Source organism: Artemia franciscana, chromosome 7 (assembly GCF_032884065.1).
Source record: "Artemia franciscana chromosome 7, ASM3288406v1, whole genome shotgun sequence".
In the NCBI taxonomy this organism is placed as follows: Eukaryota; Metazoa; Arthropoda; class Branchiopoda; order Anostraca; family Artemiidae; genus Artemia; species Artemia franciscana.
The window spans coordinates 32,911,014-32,938,101 of NC_088869.1; the positions used below are offsets into that span (position 1 = coordinate 32,911,014).

Below are 27,088 nucleotides of genomic sequence, written 5' to 3' on the forward strand. Positions count from 1 at the left end.
ACATGCATTGATTCAAAAACGTTCAGAAATTAAATAAAAAAAACAAGTTTTTTCAACTGAAAGTAAGGAGTGACATCAAAACTTAAAACGCACAGAAATTACTTCGTATATGAAAGAGGCTGCTTCCTCATCAACGCCCTGCTCTTTACGCTAAAGTTTGACTCTTTCTCTCAATTCTTCTTTCTAAAACAGTAAAAAACTTTAGCGTAAAGAGCGGGGCGTTGATGAGGAAGCAGCCTCTTTCATATACGAAGTAATTTCTGTGCGTTTTAAGTTTTGATGTCACTCCTTACTTTCAGTTGAAAAAACTTGTTTTTTTTATTTAATATAGATAAGGGTTAACTACAGATTAGAGTACCGTTTGGTAATAGCGGGAGGGTTTTTCTCCCCACTCCAACGCTGAACGCGAAGATCTGAGGTGATGTAAAAATAGAGACGTTCAAGCGAAATTCCCAAGTGAGATTTTCTCCCCATAGAAATGAACTGGTAGATTACAAGCATATAACCTTACTAGTCATAATTTATAAAGGGTGTTTTACTTAAATGGTAAAAGAGGAGCCTTAGAATTACTCTGGCCCCCTCCTCTAACCAACAAATAGTTGTTCTGTAAGATTGAAAACAGTGGATACCTATAAGCAAGTCTCACGCCCCTGCCTTATGCGTTGATGAATTCTTGGTTAATTATAAAACTCAAGAGCTGAATTGACCAATGTAGTTATCGTATAATTACTTTGTCCTGGTTTTTGCAGTTGCTTTCAGTGGTAAGATTTCAGACGAGGGGCTTTTGGTTATCTTGGAAAGTAGTTGAATGATGTGAATGGAACTTTTAGGAATGGATACAGAGCTTAATGCTATGCGGAAAGGTACTATGAAGTACCACCGCTCCCTCTCCTAAGGTCATCGTCCCTTAATATTATTTGTGGGATAAGAATGAAACCTTAAGAAATAACCCTGATTAGACAACCTAAATTATGCCATAAAAATTAATTTTAGTAAATCAATGATAAAGCGTAATCACTACTAAGGATAAATGACACCCTGATTGATATCTGGTGTCCGCTCAGGGTTAGCTTAGCTGAGGAAAAGCGAAACATGGGGAAATGTTTTCTCAAAAACGCCTGCCAAAACGTGGCTGAAGAGTAGTGTGAGGAATGAATCAGTGTAAAATTTGTAATACGAAATCTCTTAGGGAATATTAAACCACTGAAATACGGCTTTAAATTGTAGAACACCTAGAACTTTAATTTCAGGAACTGAGGAGCATACATTGTTTAAGGCTGATTATTTGTTAGTTTCAACTGTTATGTTTTCTGGTGATTTGAATCTTTGCTGAAATGTAACCTACTTTGATTGCCTTTTTGGGTAGCTCATGACTTACTTTTAGGAAGCTTGAACAAAGAGTGGTCGGAAGGGTTATACAACAAACAAAAATATTTCGTGGTTTGAATAATCAACTTCACAGGTTCTGTAAAGTTTCAGTAAGACCTGAATTGGAACCCAAAGATCCTAAGAAACGGTTTGGAATATTTAAAATTGAACTAAAAAGAAGTTTTAGGTAAGTTGTTTTATTTTTTCTTTGTCTTATTGATAATTGAAAAAAAAAAAAAAAAATCAATTTTCATCTTATATTTCCCAGTTTCTACTTACAGAGTGGAAACGAATGGGGAAAACCTTAAGAATGAGAATTTATTGCCTCAACTCAACTCAACACAACAACAAAATGAGGATACGCCCCAGTGGAGAGCAGAACGTGTAGTTGTTGGGGTAACAAACATAAGGATTGAACACTTCGACAAACAATCAACACAATAAAAAAATAAATGAATAGGTAAAATTAAATCACAAAGTCTAGAAGAGAAAATAAAAGAAGAAAAGAAACAAAGTGAGAAAAAAGGAATTCCGGCTAAGCAGCATATGCTTACCGGGTAAGCAGTACATGCCAACATGGACAAATAAAACATAAAAAAAGACCATATAAAGAGCTTATGCTACCACATCAAAGCTCTTATGTAAAATTAAATACTTTTTCTCTCAAAATATACTCGTTATGTCCAAATGATTTGGTTAGAATGTTTTCAATCTATATATATTTATTTGAGATTAACGGTATTTGATAACTAATCGAAAACCTAGACCTGCTGGAATTCAGATCAGAATTCAGGTTTATTTATTTATCAATAAATTTACAACAACCACCTCAACTTACTCTCCCCCGTAAGATAAGACTCTATGGCCAGGAAAAAAAGGGAAACAGAATGAAACAAATACATCAAAGAAACATTTTAGCATAACGCATTTACACCTTCAAGATGACCCACATACACACACACATAAAAAAAAATCCATAATCTAGTCGCTAACCTAAACAATGCCAAAAATCACGAGCTAGTCAGGAGAGTAGTGTATGATTCCACCAGCTCAATTAAACAACAAATCGTATCCGGAGACATCAACTCCAAGGAAAACCAGGGAAACTTAATTATTAGCGAGAAGTTCTCGGACGTAGTTTTTGAAGACACCAAACGAATGGCAGCTCTGTGCAGACTCTTGGAGTGTTCCATGCCATGTTACAAGCTATCAGAGGGTTGGAGTCAGACCGTAGTGATGGCGTATAAGGTTTGTCTAAATTACTGGAAGTGCAGAAATGATTATTTGATTACTGCAAAGTAAAAGATATAGAAGTACACAGGGCGGCAGAAAGGTGACCATGCAACTTGAATAAACAGAAAGAAGTACAAGGCAAAAAATAAAGAAATTTCAAGTCAAGCAAGGGTTGAAGTAAGTAACGGTTAGCGTTCCATATACGAGTCATTGCTTTATCATAGAGTTTTCTGAACTGGCTTCAGTGACAAGGGAAAAAGTCGACATCCAAATAATAGAACAATATGAAACATAAGACTGAACTAGGCTATAAAATAGGATACTAAGGATTCCACCTGAAAATATGTGATTAAGTTTTCTAAGGATCCCGAGGGGTCTGGTTAATATAGTGCTTGAAAGAAAGATTTCCATCGAGCAAGATGCATAGTAATCGATCCTTAGGTCTGCGTAGGAAACCTCTCGATAAGTCTATATCATTTAAATCAGAGCAAGCCTTTGAAACTCTTTCGAAAATGAGAAAAAATGACTTTCAAACATTTAAGGAAAAGTAATTAAGAGCAAACCACTGTATAAGTCATTCAGAAAGCGAAATCATCTTTGAATGGAATCAGACTCAGTTCTACCGGCTATGGAAAGAGTACTAGTCCAGGACTTTTAGCTCAAAAAAGGGTCGAACCCGGACAAAATTGCAATATAAACGAAAATGGTACCAAAATGATCAGAAAAAAATTCTGTACAACATACTAAAAGTCCCCATAAATCCGAGTGGGGCGAGTACCCGAAAAACAGGGGAAAAGGGGGAAATGCGGGGGAAAATGGGAAAAATGCCGAACATGCCCAGAAAATAGTTTAAAGTGAGTTTTCTGGGGTTTTCACATACGCTGATTACGAAATTGACATCTAAAATTCAGTATAGAAAAAGAGTACTACGGAAAACGGGGGAACAGGGGAAAGAGGGGAGAAAAGAGAAGAATACAGGGTAGGGGTAGAAAGCGGTTTGGAAGATATTTTCTGGGGTATTCCTATCTGGTGATTATGAAATTGAGATATAAAATGATATACAAAAATCGATTAACATAAAACGGGGAAATGGGGGGGGGAGGGAGGGGAAAAAGGAAAATATACAGGGTAGGGGTAGAAAGCATGTGGAAATGTGTTTTCTAGGGTTTTTCTATCTGCTGATTATAAAATTGACATCTAAAACAAAGTTCGAGAACAAATACAGGAGATCTATAGAGGTTCGGCTACCCCATAGGTTCGGAAAAGGCAAAAAAAAAAAATTCGAGAAAGAAATACGGAAAAATACTGAAATTACATTATTCCGTATTCCTCGCCGTTATCGACAAGCGCGTGGGTTCGTCAACATACCCTGTTCTAATTCGACATCCAGTAAGAGAAGCAAGGTAGACTAGTCTACCTAGCACTAGCGAAAGCAATATGGAAAGAAGCGAATACGGACTCGATTCACCACCTGCCAGTGTCAGATCGTGTCACTGTAGTTGACGGAGGTTGGCTGCTTCAGCAAGTACCTTGGAAGATTGGTGATACTTATGATTCAATCTGTGACAGCTATGTTAGTTTCGTTACTCGACACTGTACCTCCCCTACTGTTGTCTTCGATGGATACAGCGCTGGTCGAACCACGAAAGATGCTACGCACAACCGACGGTGTAAGGGAAGCCAGCATCAAGTGATCGATTTCAGTTTAGGGATGAAGCTCCAGAAAAAGAAGGAAGAGTTTTTGAGCAACTCTCAGAACAAACAGCGAATTATAAGCTACATCGGGGAAAAACTCAGAGCCAAAGGATTTGAAGTCGTCCATGCGAAGGACGATGCTGACTATCTAATCGTGAAGACTACCGTAACGAAAGCAGAAAACTCTGAAACAATAGTTCTTGGCAACGACACTGACCTTCTGATTCTACTCTTGTATCACCTCCCGCCTAATGCAAAAACACTTTACTTCGAATCGTCAACGAACGCAAAAGAAGCGATAACACGGTTCTGGTGCCTCAACGAAGTGCAAAAAAAAATGGGAGAAGTATCCAGGCTGCTTCTGGTAGGGCACGCACTCTTGGGATGTGACACGACCTCACGAGTTTTCGGACTTGGAAAGCAAGCTGTGCTACCTCTTTTGAAGAAGAGCGAAGTGTTCAGAAAAAAATGCAAAGTGTTTCTGGATGAATCATCGTCCAAAGATAAATTTGTGAAAGCGGGTGAATATCTTCTCCTCAGCTTGTATAAAGCACGACCAAACGAAGATCTCACTAAGCTGCGACATCGAATTTTCTTGGAAAAAGTTTCTTCGTCTAATACTACGGCGTTTGTTAAGCCTGAAAGGCTTCCGCCAACCGAAGCTGCAGCTTCATTACACTCCCAGCGAGTGCGCCTCCAGGTATCCCGTTGGAAAGGGGAACCAGCTGACCTCGACCCGGCTGACTGGGGTTGGGTCCTCAGAGACCATAAATACTCACCTGTGATGACCCATTTGTTGCCCGCACCTCAGACTCTTTTGAGTGTCGTGAGATGCAACTGTAAGACAGGCTGCGAGAACTCGCGATGCAGCTGCAAGAAAAATGGATTAGCGTGTACGTTCGCGTGCGGAGAATGTCAGGGTATCAACTGTTTGAACAGGGACAACGAGATTGTCGAAGACGAGGAGCTCGACTAGTGATATCAATGCTGTGTTTTTCAAGTCAACTATACTGCCTTCGAAAGTGCAAATTTTACATATAATAGCCATTTTATATATAACTGCCAAGCGGTTGTTTTCTTTATGTTTAGTAATTCAAATGGTTGTAAGAAATGTCTGTGATTCAAGAAAGTACAAGTTTGATACTTAAGCGAGTTATTTTGTCCTTAGGCCTACTTATTAGCCATTAGCAGCTGGCTCAGGAGTCAGGCCTCCCTTCCCCTTTTCCGTTGTTTCCTCCAGTTTTGTTCGGTTTTCATGGTTCTTGTTTTCTTTCCTTCATTTTAGGGGTCAGTTTCGTGATCAGCAGATAGAAAAACCCCAGAAAACACATTTCCACATGCTTTCCACCCCTACTCTGTATATTTCCCTTTTCCCCTCCCCCCCCCATTTCCCCGTTTTATGTTAATCGATTTTTTTATATCATTTTATTTCTCAATTTCGTAATCACCAGATAGGAATACCCCAGAAAATATCTTTCAAACCGCTTTCTACACCTACCCTGTATTCTTCTCTTTTCTCCCCTCTTTCCCCTGTTCCCCCGTTTTCCGTAGTACTCTTTTTCTATACTGAATTTTAGATGTCAATTTCGTAATCAGCGTATGTGAAAACCCCAGAAAACTCACTTTAAACTATTTTCTGGGCATGTTCGGCATTTTTCCCATTTCCCCCCGCATTTCCCCTTTTTCCCCTGTTTTTCGGGTACTCGCCCCACTCGGATTTATGGGGACTTTTAGTATGTTGTACAGAATTTTTTTCTGATCATTTTGGTACCATTTTCGTTTATATTGCAATTTTGTCCGGGTCAAACCCTAAAAGTCCTGGACTATACTGTCATCAGTAAAAGCAATAAGTTAATCCAGGAAGACAAACTCTTCTCACAATTAGTGACGGATGCGGGTTGACAAAGACGACAGCAAGTGGTAGTTATAGATTTTTAGTCGTGTTTATGAGGTCATTAACAAAGAATAAAAAGAATATCGGCCAAATTGCAGATCCTTGCGGAATGCGAAACTCACGGGTCAGAAGAGAGCGGATCAATCGAGCTGAATTGACCAGATAAATGTGATTGATACCAAGAATAGGTACTCCCTCGTGTGCCAATATTTACAGAATAAGAACGACTTACAAAGGAGACTGTATTTTCCCAATAGGCCTATTATCAAAGTAAGAAACAAACGCATCTTTAACTTTTAGCTCACCCTCTACATCAAAACACTTGAAGGTACAGAAGGAGGCTATATTGCAACCAGGCTAACTTTTGAGTGTAGTTTTGGCTTTCTTTATAACATGTTGTTTGTTGAAGCTGCAGGCAGCCTTATTAGTTTCAAAATCTAGCAAATTTGCATTTATTATATTTGCAATTTTCATATCCATGTAAGAAAAGACAAGACAGATCTCGCCAGGAACTAGCTCACTCAACAGTTTTACAGGGCACCAAGGCAAATTTACGAATTTCGCAATGCCAAATCGTGAAGCTTCGTTCTCGCATTTATAGCGAGGGGTGCACCAGCAATACATCATAATATATTTCATGAATTAGTAGTCCCTAATGATGATAGCTTTAGTTTATTAGTCAATCGATACAAAAGAGTATTGATGTAACTGCTTTAACTACATTTTTTTCGAAGGTTCGAAGGAAGTACGAGGGATCCATAATAATTTATCTTTTAGTAATGCTTTATACACATGACAACCTCAATTTATTGATTTTAAAAAAAATGAACAGCAGCTCTTGCTGTTCATGTCGCAAAAGTTTTCTTGTTGCTCAACTAACCACAGTATCCAAATTGGTAAAATTCTAGTTAATTGACTTCTTGCTATCTCAGAAAGGGTTTAGGTTAGGAAAATGAAACTTTCAGGGATGGGTCTACAGGCTAAAGTATGTCCCGGGAAGGTATTTTAAAGTACCCACGTCAACTCCTTCTTCCTCTAGAGGGCCCTAAAATTTGCCTACATGACAGGTTGATAATTGAAATTTTGACAAAACAACATTTTACCTTAATTTTCAGTTACTAGCTGCTTTTTCTCTGCCTTTAGTTCTGAAAATACAATTCCTGTTATTTGAGTAGAATTTTGAGCCATATCAATGTTTTTTTTCAAAAATTTAGGAAATGTATTTGCATATCTTTAAAACATTATAAAATGGAATTGAGCAAAGTTATGAAGCTGAAAACAATTTTGTTGTACTTCAATTAAGCAGAAGATCTATTTTGCAATGTTTCACTTTTGTAAAACACATATTTTTAAAGGTCATCAAAAGTCAGGGCCCTCTAGAGGGAGAAGGAATGGAGGTAGTTGCTTCAAAATACCTTCCCGGGACATACTTTAATCTGTAGATTCATCCCTGAAAGTTTCATTTTCCTAACCTAAACCCTTTCTGAGAGAGCAAGAAGTCAATTAACTAGAATTTTACCTCCAAATTAACCACAAGGTCCAGGGACCAAACCATTTCCAAATAAATTTAACTAGTTTCATAACTCAGCATAAAAGTTGCTTCCACAATTTCAAAAATCACTAGATTTCTTTCTACTGAATTTCACATTCAGTAGAATTTCACTGCTACGAAATAATAATATATTAGATAGTTATTGTTAGCCGATACGGAATCAGGTTAGTTCCAAGTATGTGAAAAAGCCAAGTCACCTCCTCAAAAAATAGAATAAAATTAAATCTAACGACCAACTTAGGTCACCAGAGATTAAAAATGTGAAAATAAATATAATCCGAGTAGTTTAGATGTTTACACCATCAAATCTAGTTCAGTACTGAACTAGAATGATGCTCTGTAGAATGTATAAGAACGAACGAATGAGGCAGAATCAACAGAGAGCTCTCGTAGAATAGTCGGCGTTCGCCCACTCTTTTAACCACTACTAACAATCAATCAAAATCGACTAGTTGTAGTCTTGGCCTAGCAACCAGCACCCTTAAGAGCCTATCATCAATATGGAAACGTATATCACTATCAAAATAAGGTCCGGCTCTTTAACTCTCTCATAATTCCCGTTGCTGTAAGTGCAAGTGAAACTTGGTCAATTAAAAATGATAACAAACGCCGAATCTCCGCATTTGAAACAAATGTACCCGCATTTTACCTCCGTGGCATAGTAAGAATAACCTACATTGACTAAGTATTTAATGAAGACCTCCGTAAACTCCTCCACTGCTCATGCGCTATCATGAACCAAATTAGGAGTCAGAAACTCTGCTGGCCTGGTCATATCCAACGAATGACATCAAATAAACTCCCAGAAATCACATTGTCATATTGTAGATGACACAACAGTGTCATCTATAAATGTAATTGCAAGCACATTAAAAAATGAATTATTTTGCACAAAAAATAAAGATATTAAAACCTAAAACGATGAGAACCAAAGTCTCATGGTAAAGTCAAACTTGAAACGAACATTATTGAATATGGATGAATAAGTGAAACTTTATGCTTAATTTCTAAAAAAGTTGGAAAAACGGACGAAAATTAAGAAGATTAATCAACTCAAACTTAAAAATAACTAATACTACTTGGAATGAATAAATGAAACCTTTAAAAACAGAAATTAAAATAATTATTGAGATAATTTTCAAACGAAACGAAATAATCTAAAAAAAGATTGAATATAAACTAGATATTTGATAAATTAATATTTGAAACCTAGAACGCACAGAAATTAAAATGAACAGTCAAGTCAAATTTAAAACGAAAAGAAATAATCACAATAGGCTATTTCAACCGATGAATAGTGTTAGGCCGTTGGTGAGTAAGTTATCAAGTCATTCGGTGATGGACTTTCACTTGCTGGAGGAAAAATTGACTTCAACAAATTTTTTATATATATATGTATATTCTTTTTAATATTTCATACTCTCTCTAGACACTGCAAGTTAAAGCATTTGATATAATTCAGTTACCCCAGTGATGTCATGGTATTACGTCATTAGAAGCAAAAAGCAATTATGCTTTAACTTCTTTCCTTAACGATCTTAAACTGTTATTAGAAAAAGTTCAAAAACATTGTGACCAGCTGTCACAGATCTATTAAAAAAAATCTAAGGGAAACAACTATTATCAAATATCAAATTTTCAATTAGCTTATTGTAGCCGGTAAAATGCATTTCAGTTTAAATTATATTGCATAATCTATTGCTGCTTAAAGGAAATGAATTTCCAAACAGACACCCAAAAGACCACTGAAATTTTACAAAATGGAAAAAATTTAACAGCTACTAATTCTTCAGAAAAGGATGTCCTTGAAAATAATATTACCGTTAATGCGCCAAGCACAAATGTGCCGTGTGTTGATGAGACCAAGTTTTTTGAGGGGTTTGATAATGGGAAAGAGTCAAGGAACAACACTAATGTAGTAATCATTCCAGAAAAAGCTGCATCGAATAGAAACGAATGTTGCGATGACTTTTTTTCAGGAAATAAAATGTTGGATGTTGGGGCCAGTATGTTGTTAGCCAAACAAAATTTTCGATACGATGATTGGTCCAACCATAACTTCTATCAAGATGATGCTACTAGGCGTGGATCAAACACTACTTTTTGTTCTAATGATGACGGATTAAACTTGGCTAGCAATCCTGAACTAGTCAAAACACGCGACAATGATAATAATGTTCTAATTGTTTTGGGAGAAGAAGCAATAATTAGAAATGAATCTAAAAGAAACTCAACTAAAAGAAAAGTATCGGAAGCGATTTTATGCTTAAAGCAGAATGGAAATTTGAACAAGAGAAATAAATTAAATGTAGACGAACCTCAAAGTGAAATACTTCCGTCAGATAATTTATGTGCACTTTCTGGAGAAGAAGCAATAATTAGAAACGAATCTATAAGAAATTCAACTAAAAGAAAAGCATCGGAAGAGATTTTATGCTTAAAGCAGAATGGAAATTTGAAAAAGAGAAAGAACCTCAAAGTGAGGTCGGTAGATGACCTGAGTGACGTAGGTGAACCTCAAAGTGAAGTACTTCGGTCAGATAATTTATGTGCACTGACCCTAGATAACGAAGTCGATTGTATTGTTAAAGACGGTTGTGTCAAAAATACATTAGACTGTGATTTTCAACCATCCGGAGTAGCAGAGGCATCGCTTAAGGATAAAACTATTTCCGAAATAACTTTTAATTTACAAACCGAAAAAATAAAGGGTATGTTAGATGATAAAAGCAGCGAGTTTTCTTTTGTTTCCAGGATTTCTACTCAGGGGTCAAACATCTTGAATGAGTTCACAGAGGAAAAGAGTATTCCTCTCACTGCCCTAATGGATCGATGTTTCGATGATAACCCTACCACTGGAGGTCTATTGAATGATTTAGCTTTGAGCCCTGAAGATAAAGGTAGCTTGAAAGAAACCTCAGCCGATGACAATCCCACCACTGGAGATATATTGGACGGTTTGGCTTTGAGCTCTGAAGATGAAGATAACTCAAAGGAAAAGGTTATTATCACTGAGCATGCTCCGTGTGATTCTTATGTTCAATATTCTTCAATTTTTGATCCAGAAAGCAGTAGCGTGCCGACCCCTGGAGAAAATTACCCACTTGAAAAGGATAAGGAAAATTCTAAAGAAGATTTCAGTCCTAAAATAAGAAAAGAAAGAAAGTTTAGTTCTGAGAGTTCTAGTGACGATGATGACAGTTCTAGTGACGATGATGAAGGTTCTAAGGTATCTGAGAGTGATGATAATAGTATTTCATCAAGTTCTGATTCAGAGCACACTGTAGTTAAAAATCCCGAGGAGTTTAACGCACCACAATATCATAACAATGATATAAATAATTCCAAAGAGGACTGTGATTTCAAAATGGAACAAGAAAAAAACAATCTAACTGAGAACTCCGTTATGAGGATAAAGGGTAAGTCTGTAAACGTCAATAGAGGAAATATAGCTGAAATTGATGAAGGTAGATTGAAAGAAACCTCAGCTGATGACAAACCCACCACTGGAGATACATTGTACGATTTTGCTTTGAGCTCTGAAGATGAAGATAACTCGAAGGAAAAGGGTAGTATCACTGAGCATGCTCCGCATGATTCTTATGTTCAATATTCTTCAATTCTTGATCCAGAAAGCAATAGCGTACCGACCCCTGGAGAAAATTGCCCACTTAAAAAGGTTAAGGAAAACTCTAAAGAAGATTTTAGTCCTAAAATAAGAAAGGAAAGAAAGTTTAGTTCTGAGAGTTCTAGTGACGATGATGACAGTTCTAGTGACGATGATGAGGGTTCTAATGGTTCTGAGAGTGACGATAATAGTAGTTCATCAAGTTCTGATTCAGAGCACACTGTAGTTAAAAATCCTGAGGAGTTTAACGCACCAAAACATCATAACAATGATATAAATAATTCCAAAGAGGACTGTGATTTTGAACTGGAACAAGAAAAAAACAATCTAATTGAGAACTCTGTTATGAGGATAAAGGGTAAGTCTACGAACGTCAATAGAAGAAATATAGCTGAAATTCATGAAGGTAGCTTGAAAGAAACCTCAGCCGATGACAAACTCACCACGGGAGATATATTGGACGATTTGGCGTTGAGCTCTGAAGATGAAGATAACTCGAAGGAAAAGGGTATTATCACTGAGCATGCTCCGCGTGATTCTTATGCTCAATACTCTTCAATTCTTGATCCAGAAAGCAATAGCGTACCAAACCTTAGTGAAAATTACCCACTTAAAAAGGATAAGGAAAATTCTAAAGGAGATTTTAATCGTAAAATAAGACAAGAAAGAAAGTTTAGTTTTTCGAGTTCTGAGAGTTCTAGTGACGATGATGAGGGTTCTAAGGAATCTGAGAGTGATGATAGTAGTAGTTCATCAAGCTCAGATTCAGAACATTTAACTACAGTTAAAAATCCTAAGGAGTTTAACGCACCACAATATCATAACAATGATATAAATAATTCCAAGGGGGGCTGTGATTTCAAAATAGAACAAGGAAAAAACAACCTAACTGAGAACTCTGTTATGAGCATAAAGGGTAAGTCTGCGAACGCCAATAGAAGAAATATAGCTGGAATTGTTAAGACTGATGAACAATTCCCTAGTAACAGTGCAGAGTCAGAGATCGGTAAAAACCGCATAAATACAATAAAAAATTGCCCTTTTCCCGTAAGGGAAGATAAGGAAAAGCCTAAGAAAACGGGACGAAAGAGAAAATCCTCTCTTGATTTGTTATCAATGGATCCAAAAGAAAAAGAAAAAAGAGAAAAAAGAAATGTTTATGCGGCAAGAAGCCGCGAAAAGAAAAGAAAAATGACGCAATTCTATGAAGAACTTTTAAAGAAAATTGAAGCTGAAATTCGAAAGTACGATAAAAAAATAGGACACTACAAGAAAAAAGAACACACGAATATATCAGGAGGCCATTTTCAGAAAAACTCTACTTTCTAAATAAGGAACGTTTAGCTAAACGGTTGTTTACATGAATTACTGAGAAAGACTTTAATAACCATTGATTGGTTAGTTTTGTCCAATTTTACTAAATATTAAAAACATGGTAATGAAAGCTTTTTTTTCTTGCTCGTCTAATTTATTCTTGTATCTTCGAGACACAAGCAGAAACGAAGAAGTGTACTACCTATCAACAAGGAAAAATCAAATCACTGTTTACAATATGGTTTTAAGATCGCAACTGAATATTCTAGTGTTCTTGTTTTACCTTTCCTATATCAGTGTCCAGTCTGACCGCCGAGGTCCCTAATTTTGTAAGTCTGTTTGAGCGCAATACCAAACAGAAGAGGTTATCAGAGCTCTATGAGGTTGCAGCATCGGATGCAACCTGGTGAAGAACGAACTCTAGCCCGTAGGATCTTAAAACACGTTTTGGAAAAAACATTCAAATGAAGACAAATTGCCATTTGAATCTGATTCAGGAATAGTTGTTGTTGGTTCAGCTATTCTTGCTGGTAAAAGAAACAAGGCTATGTGAATTTCGAAAAGTAGCCTGAAACCCCTTAAAAACGGTGTCTGGCTGGAATGAAAATTACACCATTGAAGTTGCCATAGGCGTAAATCTTATGTTACAGTCACTCATCTCACTTTTTTTTTTGCACAAGCAAGCACCCTTCTCTTTTTCTCTTCTTCATTTTTATTTCTTTGACACTAGTTGGGCACTGAAATATCATAGAGAGATGTTTAAGAGCTCATTTGAAAGGTTATCGTTATGTCAAAGTGATTTTTATAGGTTTGGCTAATATTAAAAAAAGGTAATATTAAACTAATGCAAATTTTGACTAAAACTGCAACTTCATATACAAGATAGTTTAACACACTTATCTTTAACAAGGTAATAAACACACTTTTCCGTTGAAAAGCTGCTTTTTTGGAGTCTGATGTCATATTTAAGTGACTCCGTTGCCTGATTCCCCGTGGCTTGTTCTTAAAGTAGGTTTCAGCAAAGAAAAGGCCAAAGGCTTTTATCTCTGCGGGAAATGTTTTATACTGTTGTACTAAAGCGCTTTAAGAAGGAACGTCATACAAAATTTTTTTACTAAAATACTTCGGTGGTGAATGAGCCACGGAAATATTTCCATTACATAATTATTTCCTTTTATTACTCCGCTATTAGGACACTGCAATATCTTAGTCATTTTTAAGGGCTCATTTGAATTCCATTAAACGCTGACTAAAAAATTAATGATTGATGCTATTAAAATTGTATTCTCCCCTCCTACTGAATTGATACTGAACGCTAAAACATATAATCTTGTTTGTTTGTTCTCTTTTTGAGAGAATCGTTATTGTTATCAATAAGAAAGTGGAGTGCCAAGGATCTTGTAATGCTAAACATAAGAACAAAAAGCAAAATATCATTTTACAATGGTCAAAAATATTAAGCCCTTGTAGTCATTTATTCGTCTGATAGCTATTGGTCTGTCATTGCAATCCAAGATACGACATAGCATCAACTGAAAAATTTATACCATCCATCCCTTTAAGGTGGATCTCCGAGGTTTGAAGCCAATGCTATTTTCCTATAACAGTGAAATGCGTAATAACAGCAGACACGAGCAGATTCTTTGATGAAAAAATTATTGTGGCTTCATTGAAAGCTTTAACATGAATAGGCCGAACAAATTCGCATTTTTATTCTTTAGAGCTTCATAAAAAATTAATTAGTGGGGACACCTCTAATTTTTAAAAGTAGTAATAAAATTACTTTTAGAAGATGTAGAGAATTGTAAAGTAGCCTCTCGATTTGCCACAAGATTTCAAAATTTTTGGCCGGGAATTTTTTTTTTTATTATCATCAGTTTCCTTTAAAATTCGCTATTTAAGATATCCTTCCTTTACTATTTAAAAGAGTTGTACTAATTATACAGCCTTGATTTTTGTGTCATTTTGTAGATCTTATACTGATTAATAATCCCAAAGATTCTTAAGTTTGTAGTTATAAGAGATGATTTTAGCAATAATTCTTAGTATTCAAGATTTTCTCCTTTCTCATTGGCTTAAGCACTCCTTAAGGGGTTTGCCAGAATATCATTAAGAATGTTGACATCTCCTTATTATTACGACCAGATTTAAAAGGAAGTTGAAAACATGTATAATTGGCAACAACACCTTGAGGCAATATCATTTTTAACACCTCATACGAATGGGAATTTGTTAGGTTACACAGCTGTTACAAAGCAGATAAAATTATTGGCCTTTAAAAGTAAAGAAACACCGATTGTAGGCCTATAAAATGTATGAACATTATTTTTAAAAAGAACATCATTCTTAAAAACATATCATTTTAAACATTATTGGCCTTTAAAAGTAAAGAAACACCGATTGTAGACCTATAAAATGTATGAACATTATTTTTAAAAAGAACATTATTCTTAAAAACAAATCATTTTAAACATTATTGGCCTTTAAAAGTAAAGAAACACCGATTGTAGACCTATAAAATGTATGAACGTTATTTTTAAAAAGAACATTATTCTTAAAAAGAACATTATTCTTAAAAACACATCATTTTAAACATTATTGGCCTTGAAAAGTAAAGAAACACCGATTGTACGCCTATAAAGTGTATGTACTTTATTTTTAAAAAGAACAATATTCTTAAAGACACATTATTTTAAACATTATTGGCCTTTAAAAGTAAAGAAACACTGATTGTAGGCCTTTAAAATGTATGAACATTATTTTTAAAAAGAAAGTTATTCTTAAAAAGAACATCATTCTTAAAAACACATTATTTTAAACATTATCGGCCTTTAAAGGTAAAGAAATAGCGATTTTAGGCCTATAAAATGTATGAATATTATTTTTAAAAAAGAACGTTATTCTTTAAAACACATTATTTTAAACATTATTGGCTCTTAAAAGTAAAGAAACGCCTATAAAATATACGAACATTATTTTTTTTATCTAAAGTTGTAGGATATTCGTCCATTTTAGTTCCACGGAATCTCATTTTATTCCCAATAGTGCCGTATCTTAGAATATTTTGGTTTTTCCCCAACATCTCATATAGTTGACGATTTATAGGCTCGTTCATAAATGACTGATTACCCCGGTTTGGAACCGCGGTAATCATATACTTTGCTTTACGGAGTTAAAGTCATATGTTCCTGAAGGTACATAATAAACATTGGGCAATCTTGCCCTGGGGTCATAAATACAGGTAAGGGAGGAAGGAAACCTCTTAGGGGTATTTAATAAATTTTTGAATCTACTTATATTTATATACTATTCGTCAAAAACAAGAGCTAAGAGCTCATATGGCACTTGTGACGAGCTCAAGAGGAGCCAAGAGCCAAGAGCTCATGTGATATGAGCTCTAGTAAAATTCTAAGAATCAATAGCTTGCTTTAAGAAAAAAATCAAAGGCTTAATGCCGGTCGGGATTTAAAACAAGAGCTCTGAGACACGAGGTCCTTCTAAATATCAAAATTCATTAAGATCCGATCGCCCATTTGTAAGTTAAAAATACCTCAATTTTTCTAATTTTTCCTCTCCCTTCAGCCCCCAAGATGGTCAAATCGGGGAAAACAACTGTAAAGAGTCAATTAGTGCAGCTCCCTGACATGCCTACCAATTTTCATCGTCCTAGCACGTCCGGAAGCGCCAAAATCACCAAAGCACTGAACCACACCACCTAAGTCCCCCAAGGAAAGCGGATCCAGTCCGGTTACGTCAATTACGTATCTACGGCGTTTATAAGCGTTTTCCAAGTTTTCTGGTTTCCCCCTCCAACTCCCCCCCCCCCAATGTCAATAGATCTGGTCGGTATTTAAAAGAAGAGCTTTGAGACATGAGTTTTTTTTAATTATCAGATTTTATTAAGATCCGGTCACCCATTCTTAAGTTAAAAACACTTCAATTTTTCTAATTTTTCCAAATTAACAACTTCCAGCTCCCCCAAAGAGAACGGATCCATACCAATAATGTCAATCTCGTATCTAAAGCTTGTGCTTATTCTTCCCATCAAGTTTCATTCCGATCTCTCCACTCTAAGCGTTTTCCAAGATTTCCGGTTTCCAAGGTTTCTGTTTTTCCCTCCAACCCTCTATATCCTTGGATCCAATTCGAATTGAAAATGGATTATCTGAGACATAAGATTCTTCTATATATTAAGTTTCATTAAGATCCTATCACCCATTTGTAAGATACCTCGATTTTCACGTTTTCCAAGAATTCTGGTTTCCCCCTCCAGCTCCCTTCAATGTCATCGGATCTGGTCGGGATTTAAAATGAGAGTTTTAAAGCACAAGATCCTTCTAGATATCAAATTTCATTAAGATCTGAACACCCGTTCGGAAGTTACAAATACCTCATTTTTTATAATTTTACCGAATTACTTCCCCCCCCCCACTCCACCAAAGAGAGCAGATCCGAGCCGGTTATGTCAGTCACCTATCTTGGACGTGTGCTTATTCGTTCCACCAAGTTTCATCCTGATCTCTCCGCTTTAAGCGTTTTCCAATATTTCCCCCCCCCTAATGACACTGGATCTGGTAGGGATTTAAAATGGGAGATCTGGGTTTCGAGGTCCTTCTAAATATGAAATTTCATTAAGGTACGATCGCTCTTTCATAAGTTAAAACACCTAATTTTGTGTATTTTTTTTAGAATTAAGTTGAAAATACCTTATTTTTTTATTTTTCAGAATTAACCCTCCTCCTCCCAACTCTCCCGAAGAGAGCAGATCCGTTCCAGTTGCGTCAATCTCATATCTAGGACTTACGATGGTTTTTACCACCAAGTTTCATTCCGATCCTCCCACTCTATGCGTTTCCCATAATTTTTGGTTCCCCCTTCCAGTTTCCCTCCAATATCACCGGATCCGTTCAGAATTTAAAATAAGAGCTATGAGACACGATATCCTTCCAAACATCAAATTTCATTGATATCTGATGACTCTTTCCTAAGTTAAAAATATCTAATTTTTTCTAATTTGTCGGAATTAACCCTTCCCCCCAACTCCCCCAAAGAGAGTGGATCCGTCCAGTTACGTCAATCACGTATCTACGATATTTGCTTATTCTACCCACCAAGTTTTATCCCGATATCTTCACTCTAATCATTTTCCAAGATTTTTGGTTTCCCCCTCCGCCTCTGGCCACTGTCACCAGATCTTGTCAGGGTTTGTAACAAGAGTGCTGAAGCACAAGATCCTTCTAAATATAAAGTTTCATTAAGATCTTATCACCCGTCCATAAATTACAAATACCTCATTTTTCTATTTTTTCCAAGTTACCCTCCCCCCAACTCTCCCAAAGAGTGCGGATCTGGTCCAGTTACGGCGGTTACGTATCTTGGATGTGTGCTTATTCTTCCCACCAAATTTCATCCTGACCTCTTCACTCTGAGCGTTTTCCAAGATTTCTGGTCCCGCCCCCACAACTCCCCCCAATGAAACTGGATTCAGTCAGATCTAAAATAAAAGATCTGAGTTGCAAGATCCTTCTAAATATGAGATTTCATTAAGATTCGATCACTCCTTCGTAACTTAAAAATACCTCATTTTTTCGAATTAACCGTCCCTCCACTCCCCCCTACAGACGGTCGAGTCGGATAAATGATTATTTCTAATTTAATCTTGTCAGGTACAGATTTTTCTCATTTTTCACAATTAACCCCCCTCCCTACTTCTCCAAAGAGAGCGGACCCATTCCGAATATGTCAATCACGTATCTAGGATTTGTTCTCATTTTTTCCACCAAGTTTCAAACCGGTCTTTTTTTCTGAATTAACCGTCTCCCCACTCCCCACAGATGATCGAATTGGGAAAACGACTATTTCTAATTTAATCTAGTCTGGTTCCTGATACGCCTGCCAAATTTCATCGTCCTAGCTTATCTGGAAGTGACTAAACTAGCAAAACAGGGAAAGACAGACAGACAGACTGACAGAATTTACGATCACTATATGTCACTTTGTAAATACAAAGTGCCACAAAAACTTACTAATGCCACAGAAATTTACGAAACTTTTTCTAAGACCTTTTAAGCCCTGGAAGCAAGAGATAAATTATCGTCTAACTCGGTGTCTTCAAGTATCGCCCTGATTTACGAACAATTAGCTACAACTGAAGCCCAGCTGGAGAAAATAAGAAGTCATCTGCTGGAAAATATAACCAATCAAACAGTTCGTGGTAACGAACTGTAGTAAGGAGCGACCCGGCTCAATAGTAACCGAAACTCTAAAAAATGGAATTTTGATACCAATAGTTACATCGAAAGAATCGCATTTTAATGCTGATTTTAAATATATAAGTTTCATCAAGACCAGTTATACCCATCGAAAGTTACGAGCCTGAGAAAATTTGCCTCATTTTAGAAAATAGGGGGAAACACCCCCTAAAAGTCATACAATCTTAACACCATCAGATTCAGCGTATCAAAGAACCATAAAGTAGAAGTTTCAAGCTCCTATCTACAAAAATGTGAAATTTCGCATTTTTTGCCAGAAGACAGATCACGGATGCGTGTTTATTTGTTGTTTTTTTTTGTTTGTTTTTCCTTTTTTTTTCCAGGGGTGATCTTATCGACTGAGTGGTCCTAGAATGTCGCAAGAAGGCTAATTCTTATGGAAATTTAAAGTTCTAGTGCCCTTTTTAAGTGACCAAAAAAATTGGAGGGCACCTACTCCCCCTCCCACACTCATTTTTTCCCAAAAGTCACCGGATCAAAATTCTGCGATAGCCATTCTATTCACCATCGTCGAAAAACCTAATAACTATGTATTTAGGGACGTCTCACTCCCCCGCAGTCCCCGTGGGAGGGGCTGCAAGTCACAAACTTTGACCTGTGTTTACATATAGCAATGGTTACTGGGAAGTGTACAGACGTTTTCAGGGGGATTTTTTTTTGGTTTAGGGGGGATTTGAGGGGGGAGGGTTACATGGGAGGATATTTCCATGGAGAAACCTCTCATGGGGGAAGTGAATTTCAATTAAGGTGGCGCAGGATTTTCGAGCATTATTTGAAAAAACAATGAAAAAATAAATATGAAAAGTTTGTTTCTACTCAAAGTAAGGAGCAACATTAAAACTTAAAACAAACAAAAATTATTATGCATATCAGGGGTTTACCTTCTCGTTATACCTCACTCTTTACGCTAAAGTATTTTTAGTAATTTCAACTATTTATTCTACGGTCTTTGTGATTCAGAGGTCATTCTTAAGGAATTGGGACAAAATCTAAGCTTTAATGTAAAGAGCGAGGTATCGACCAGGGTTGAACCCCTCATATACGCAATAAAAACATACGGATATAGAAGTTCGTTACGTAAGTTCATTCGTAAGTACGTATATTTTTTGCCAATGAAAACGTTTGTAAAAAATTAAAAGTTCTAGTTGCTTTTTTAAGTGATCAAAAACTTGGAGTGCAACTAGGCCTCCTCCCTCGCTCCTTTTTCTCAAAATATTCCGATTAATTGCAATTAATTCATATGCAAATTTCGCTTTAATTATTATGTGCGGAGAGCCAAGATCAAAACATGCATTAATTCAAAAACGTCCAGAAATTAAATAAAAAAAACAAGCTTTTTTAAATGAAAGTAAGGAGCAACATTAAAGCTTAAAACGAACAGAAATTACTTCGCATATGAAAGGGGCTTTTCCTCCTCAACGCCCCACTCTTTACGCTAAAGTTTCTTACTGTTTTAAAAATAAAGTTAATAGAAAGAGTCAAACTTTAGCGTAAAGAGCGGGGCGTTAGGAGGAAAAGCCCCTATCATATACGGAGTAATTTCTGTTCGTTTTAAGTTTTAATGTTGCTCCTTACTTTCATTTACTTTCAGTTACTGAAAAGTTCAATGATCCAAATTCACTGAAAAAAGAAGGTACTGAACTGATAATCAGCCAGGTTTATGATTCAACCACGCTCGAGTTTAATCCATCAAACAGTTCGTGGTAACGAACTGTAGTAAGGAGCGACCCGGCTCAATAGTAACCAAAACTCTAAAAAATGGAATTTTGATACCAATAGCTACATCAAAAGAATCGCATTTTAATGCTGGTTTTAAATATATAAGTTTCATCAAGTTTAGTCTTACCCATCAAAAGTTACGAGCCTGAGAAAATTTGCGTTATTTTAGAAAATAGGGGGAAACGCCCCCTAAAAGTCATAGAATCTTAACGAAAATCACACCATCAGATTCAGCGTATCAGAGAACCCTACTGTAGAAGTTTCGAGCTCCTATCTACAAAAATGTGGAATTTTGCATTTTTTGCCAGAAGGCAGATCACGGATGCGTGTTTATTTGTTTTTTTGTTTTTTTTTTGTTTTTTTTTTTCCCAGGGGTGATCGTATCGACCCAGTTGTCCTAGAATGTTGCAAGAGGGCTCATTCTAACAGAAATGAAAAGTTCTAGTGCCCTTTTTAAGTGACCAAAAAAGTTGGAGGGCACCTAGGCCCCCTCCCACGCTAATTATTTTCCCAAAGTCAACGGATCAAAATTCTGAGATAGCCATTTTATTCAGCGTAGTCGAAAAACCTTATAACTATGTCTTTGGGGACGACTTACTCCCCCACAGTCCCCGTGGGAGGGGCAACAAGTTACAAACTTTGACCTGTGCTTACATATAGTAATGGTTATTGGGAAGTATACAGGCGTTTTCAGGAGGATTTTTTTGGTTTGGGGGAGGGGTTGAGAAGAGGGGGATATGCTGGGGGAACTTTCCTTCGAGAATTTGTAATGGGAGAAGAAAATTTCCATGAAGGGAGAGCAGGATTTACTAGCATTATTTAAAAAAAACAATTAAAAAATAAAAGTGAAAAAGCTTTTTCAGCTGGAAGTAAGGAACAGCAATAAAACTTAAAACAAACAGAAATTATTACCCATATGAGGGGCTCACCTCCTTCTAATACCCCGCTCTTTACGCTAAAGTATTTTCGGTAATTTCAACTACTTATTCTACGGCTTTTGTGATTCAGGGGGTCATTCTTAATGAATTGGGATAAAATTTAAGCTTTAGTGTAAAGAGCGAGGTACTGACGATGGGGCGAATCCCCTCATATATGTAATAAAAACATGAGAATACAAAAGTTCTTTACGTAAGCTAATTTATAAGTTACGTAAATCTTTTACCAATAAAAAGATTCGTAAAAAATTAAAAGTTCTAGTTGCCTTTTTAATTAACCAAAAAATCGGGGGGCAACTAGACTTCGTCCCCCGCTCTTTTTTTCTCAAAATCATTCGATCAAAATTATGAGAAAGCCATTGAGTCAAAAAAAAAAAAATATGCAAATTTCGTTTTGATTATTCCTCTGCGGAGAGCCAAAATCAAAACATGCATTGATTCAAAAACGTTCAGAAATTAAATAAAAAAAACAAGTTTTTTCAACTGAAAGTAAGGAGTGACATCAAAACTTAAAACGCACAGAAATTACTTCGTATATGAAAGAGGCTGCTTCCTCATCAACGCCCCGCTCTTTACGCTAAAGTTTTTTACTGTTTTAGAAAGAAGAATTGAGAGAAAGAGTCAAACTTTAGCGTAAAGAGCGGGGCGTTGATGAGGAAGCAGCCTCTTTCATATACGAAGTAATTTCTGTGCGTTTTAAGTTTTGATGTCACTCCTTACTTTCAGTTGAAAAAACTTGTTTTTTTTATTTAATAGTTTGCAAAAATTGAGCAGGCTCTACTAGGTAGTCTGAGATTTCAAACTGAAAATTTGTAGGAGAGAATTGGTCGAATAGAAAAAAAGCTTGATAATTATGATCAAGAGTCCATGCTTGATAGCCTTGTATTTCATGGGTTAAAGTAGTTACCTGGTGTAGAAACTCATACGACGATATCTAATATTATATTTAGCAAAATGTCTGTGCTGGGCCCTTTACTTTATTTAGTTTACGTGAACATGATGCACGTTTATCTAAAGGATACATATATTACTAACATTATTTCTAACAAAATTTGCAAAATCTGCAGATAATTTAATAGCTAAAGCTCATATTACTCTCAAAAGATTAGAGATGTTTACAAGTTTAAGTTTGCTGTGTGTGAATGTAAAGAAAAATTTTTACTGACATTCTGTGGAGTGGGTGATTCTGTTGATGTATTCAGTAAAGTTCTATTTGGTGAAAAACCTATTTTACAAGCTATATCACTGCGGTACCTCGGCTTCCATATTGATTCTAATCTATCGTAGAAGCATCATAGCGACATTATCTCCACCAAAGTTGCACTTGGAGTTGGCATCCTCAAAAGATTGAAGCATATTCTGCCGGAACATACTCTTCGCACGATATATTTTGCAATAATCTACCCATATATCATACGGATGTTTAGTCTGGAGAAGCAATTTTTATGTTAATTACAAGCTAAATGGTTTTCTCATAGTTTTGATCGGACGATTTCGCTAAAAAAAGGGGGTGGGAGAGGAGGCCTAGTTACCTCCCAATTTTTGGTTACTTAAAAATACAACTAGATTTGTTTTATTTTTTACAAACGTTTTTGTTAGTAATATACATTCGTACCTTACGAATTAGCTTATGCAACGAACTTATATAATTGTATATTTTTATTGTGAGGGGGTTTGCCCCCTCGTCAATACCTCGTTCTTTACAATAAAGCTTGAATTTTGTCCCAAATCTTTCAGAATGACCCTTGAATAACAAAGGCCGTAGAATAACTAGTTAGAGTTATATAAAATACTTTAGCGTAAAGAGCAAGGTATTGTGGAAGAGATGAACCCCCTTATTCCAGTTGAAAAAAAAATAATTTTCTCATTGTCTTTTTGTAAATGATGCTAGAAAATCCTACGACCCCTTCATGGAAAGATCCTCCCACTCAACTTGCCCCCCCCCCCAACCCACCCAAAACCCAACACAAAAAAAGTCCCCCCGAAACGTCTGTACACTTCATAATTAACAACTATTATGTGTTAACAATGGTCAAAGTTTATAAGTTGCTGCCCCTCCCCCGGGAACTGTGGTGGATTTAGTCATCCCCAAAGACATAGTTATTAGGTTTTTGACTAAGTTAAACACAATGGCTATCTCAAAATTTTGATCCGGTGACCTTAGAGAAAAATGTGTGTTGGAGGGGGTCTCGGTGCCCTCCGATTTTTTGGTCACTTAAAAAGGACACTATAACTTTTAATTTACGTTAGAATGAACCATCTTGCGACATTCTAGGACAACTAGGTCGATACGATCACCCCTGAGGAAAAAAACAAAAAAAAAACAAAAAAAATACGCACCCGTTATCAAAAATACAAAATTCAACCATTTTTATGATAGGGGCTTGAAACTTCTACAGTAGGTTTCTCGGATATGCTGACTCTGATGGTGTGATTTTTTTAAGATTTTGTGACTTTTAGAGGGTATTTCCGCCTATTTTCTAAAATAAGGCACATTTTCTCAGGCTCGTAACTTTTGACCGGTAAGACTACACTTGATGAAACTTATATTTTAAAATTAGCATTAAAATGCAATTCTTTTGATGTAACTATTTGTATCAAAACTTTGTTTTTTAGAGTTTTGGTCACTATTGAGCCTAGTCGCTTCTTACTACAGTTTGTTACCACGAACTGTTTGAAATAGTAACTTGTAAATGAATAAAAGTAATACATTCTACTATAACGTTGAGATAGAACTTACTAATGTCTCAGGTTTTCCCGTCCCTTTTTTGTTTTTGTATTTTTTTTCTGCCCATCGTGAAAATTCAAATGCTAAACTGTTATCTGACTTGTAATCAACCAAATTCAAATGGTTAGCTGTTACCAATTAGACATGTGAAAAATCTAAATTCCCTTTAAATCCGGTCTTAATGTTCAGGGAAAGTCAACAGTCTTTAGATATTCTGATACAACCCTCAAGGAGCAATTAAGCCAATGAGAAAGGAGGAAATCTCGTAACGTATTTCAATGTTATTGGAAATAGAATTTGCTTTCAACCTAGGAGATTGACCTTAAATGCTTCAAACATACATAATTATGCACAGGCAAATATACTAGCTATATATTCCTTTCAGATTAGATACAAATTTATTGTATAATACTGCTACTACCACCAGTACTACTGCTAATAATTACTCACTGCAGTACCAAGCCGCCTGAAGCCAATATAACTACTTACTATTTCCCTCCATCTCAATCTATTCAAATCCTTCCTCTTTGCACCTTCCCAAGAAGTTCCAGTTTCCTTCAGATCGTTCCTTACGACTTCCTCCCACCCAATTTGGGGACTATCTACTTTTTGCTTAGCCCTAGACAGTTGGCTGACAACTACTGCTACTAATAATAATAACAACTCACCGCAGCACCAAGCCGCCTGAGGCCAACCCAGCTACGCATGCTCCTCCTCCAACCCAATCTATTCAAGGCCTCCCTTTTTAGACCCTCTCAGGAAGTTCCCATTTCCTTTAAATCTTTATTTATGACATCCTCCCACCCCAGACGAGGACGACCTGCTATCCGTTTAGCCCCAGACGGTTGGCCAAAAAGGACAATCTTCGTCAATCTGTTATCTTTCATCTGCTGAATGTTTGCTGACAAGGAAAACCTTTGGCAATCTGTCATCCTTCATCTGCAGAACACATCCTAACCATTCCAACCTTTCTCTCGCTATAGGCTTTGAAAGCGAAATTGAACCAAATTTTTCATAAATCATTGAAATTATTATGGCCTCAGAAAAAGCGATAGTTCCAGAACTAGTACAAGACGGGGACTAAAATATCCCCTGTATTTAATTTTGGGTACCTAACTGTCGTTTATGATTGGGTGTGATGCTTGTTGTCGCATGTCTTCAAAGTGTTCTTGGGAATTGAGATTCATTAAGGATCACCATTGCCTCTAATATTTTTTTTTTTTGCATTTTCCTTTAGCTGTTAGATTTGGTCTTTTTGTCTTGGATGGTCCAAGTTGTTGAACAATTACTTGAACTTGAATTTTTTATATTGACAATGAAATCGATATTGATAGTCCTGAAATTTTGATCAAAGTGATTTGATTGTCCATATTTGATTGTCCATGTAGTTGTTCTTTCAACTACGCGTCATTCTCAATAATTGCGTATTTACTTTTTTATTTGTGGGGGGGATCCTCTAGGTATTTTTCGAACTTTAAACTCTCGATTTAGCAGTGTACTACCTTCTCTCCTTAAGAGTGCAATTTTTACAGGGATGATCGTGTCGAACATTTTTTGTATCTACAATTCAAAGGCATAGAAAAATGTGCGAGGTAATGATAAATGAAAATAAGGCACAAAGAAATCCGTGGTTTGAAGACCAGTGACAGCGAGAATCACAAAGAATCGCAAGCAAAAATGATGCACAAAAACCTTTGTGGGTAGAAAACATGCAACAATCGAGAACTATCTGATTATGTAGCTCAAAAGTAGCTATGAACACTGCGTTTGAATAATAGTGATACTTACGTCTCCGTTCGCACGACATCTTCCAGTAGGATTGTGGGATATCAATCCCACTGGGGTGGAAATAAAAGCTATTGTTCCGTTTATGGCTTTTAGGGTTTGGGCATAATTTCACCTTTCTAGGGTACGAAGGAACTGGAAGGGGGACGTTGAATTCTTGTAAACATACTATCTACCAGAATATTTTATCGGATGCAACAGCTTTTGTCCAAAATATGCAGAAATTTTCCCTAGGGGTCATAAAATTCTTGTCATATAGACATCTGCAAGCTCATGTTGTTTGATCTCCATTAATCTTAATGAGATGTATCAACTATCGCCTTACATGCGTGTTTTGAGAATCTGGAACGAACCTACCTTCTGTGGAGGTGGGGTGATGCGTACCAAAATTACAGCAATCAGGGGATCAACTGAAAGGTAGTGTTTGACGTCAATCAGACTTTGTCTGAATCATAAGTTACAACTATAGCTACAAATTTTCAGTTTCTATAACCATTTGAATTGTTTAAAAGACGGAAAGGAGCCTTATGAAATTTGTCTTATGTATTTTCATCCCAATGGGTGAAAAAATCTCAACCTAACTTCGGGATAAATGAGATCTAGGCTTATATTTGTCTTATGTAATTTATACCTGACAAAACCTCCCGGATGGTGGAGGTATTGGGGTATCAAAGTATTTACGTTAGTCTGACATATAGGCTAGAGTTTTAACAAGTTCTAATAAGTTCTAGCTAGGGTTTTGGTTTGGTTTTTAGTTGTTTTTTTTTCCGATCGACATAGTAATCTATTTTATTTCCAAAACAATTGTAACCTGTATGTCACGGTTATTGTAACACTTTATAGGGCATCAGCATCATTGGAGTTTTACTTTAATCAAATGTTCAAGTGTCTAGAACCTTTGACTGGGATATTTTTCACAAAAATCCTTGTTTCTTCTTCTAGGTTCCGACTATTTAGTATAGTTT

General features: G+C 36.3%; 1 protein-coding gene across 3 annotated transcripts in view; it reads left to right on the top strand.

The window, feature by feature from the left end:
* LOC136029175 (galactose-3-O-sulfotransferase 3-like) overlaps positions 1-27,088 on the top strand; it is a 38,306-nt gene that overhangs the window by 7,127 nt on the left and 4,091 nt on the right. For all 3 annotated transcript variants that reach the window (XM_065707290.1, XM_065707291.1, XM_065707292.1), the window contains exon 3: positions 1,385-1,555. In XM_065707290.1, coding sequence (XP_065563362.1) covers positions 1,385-1,555 — 171 coding nt within the window. The remainder of the gene's footprint in view (positions 1-1,384; positions 1,556-27,088) is intronic.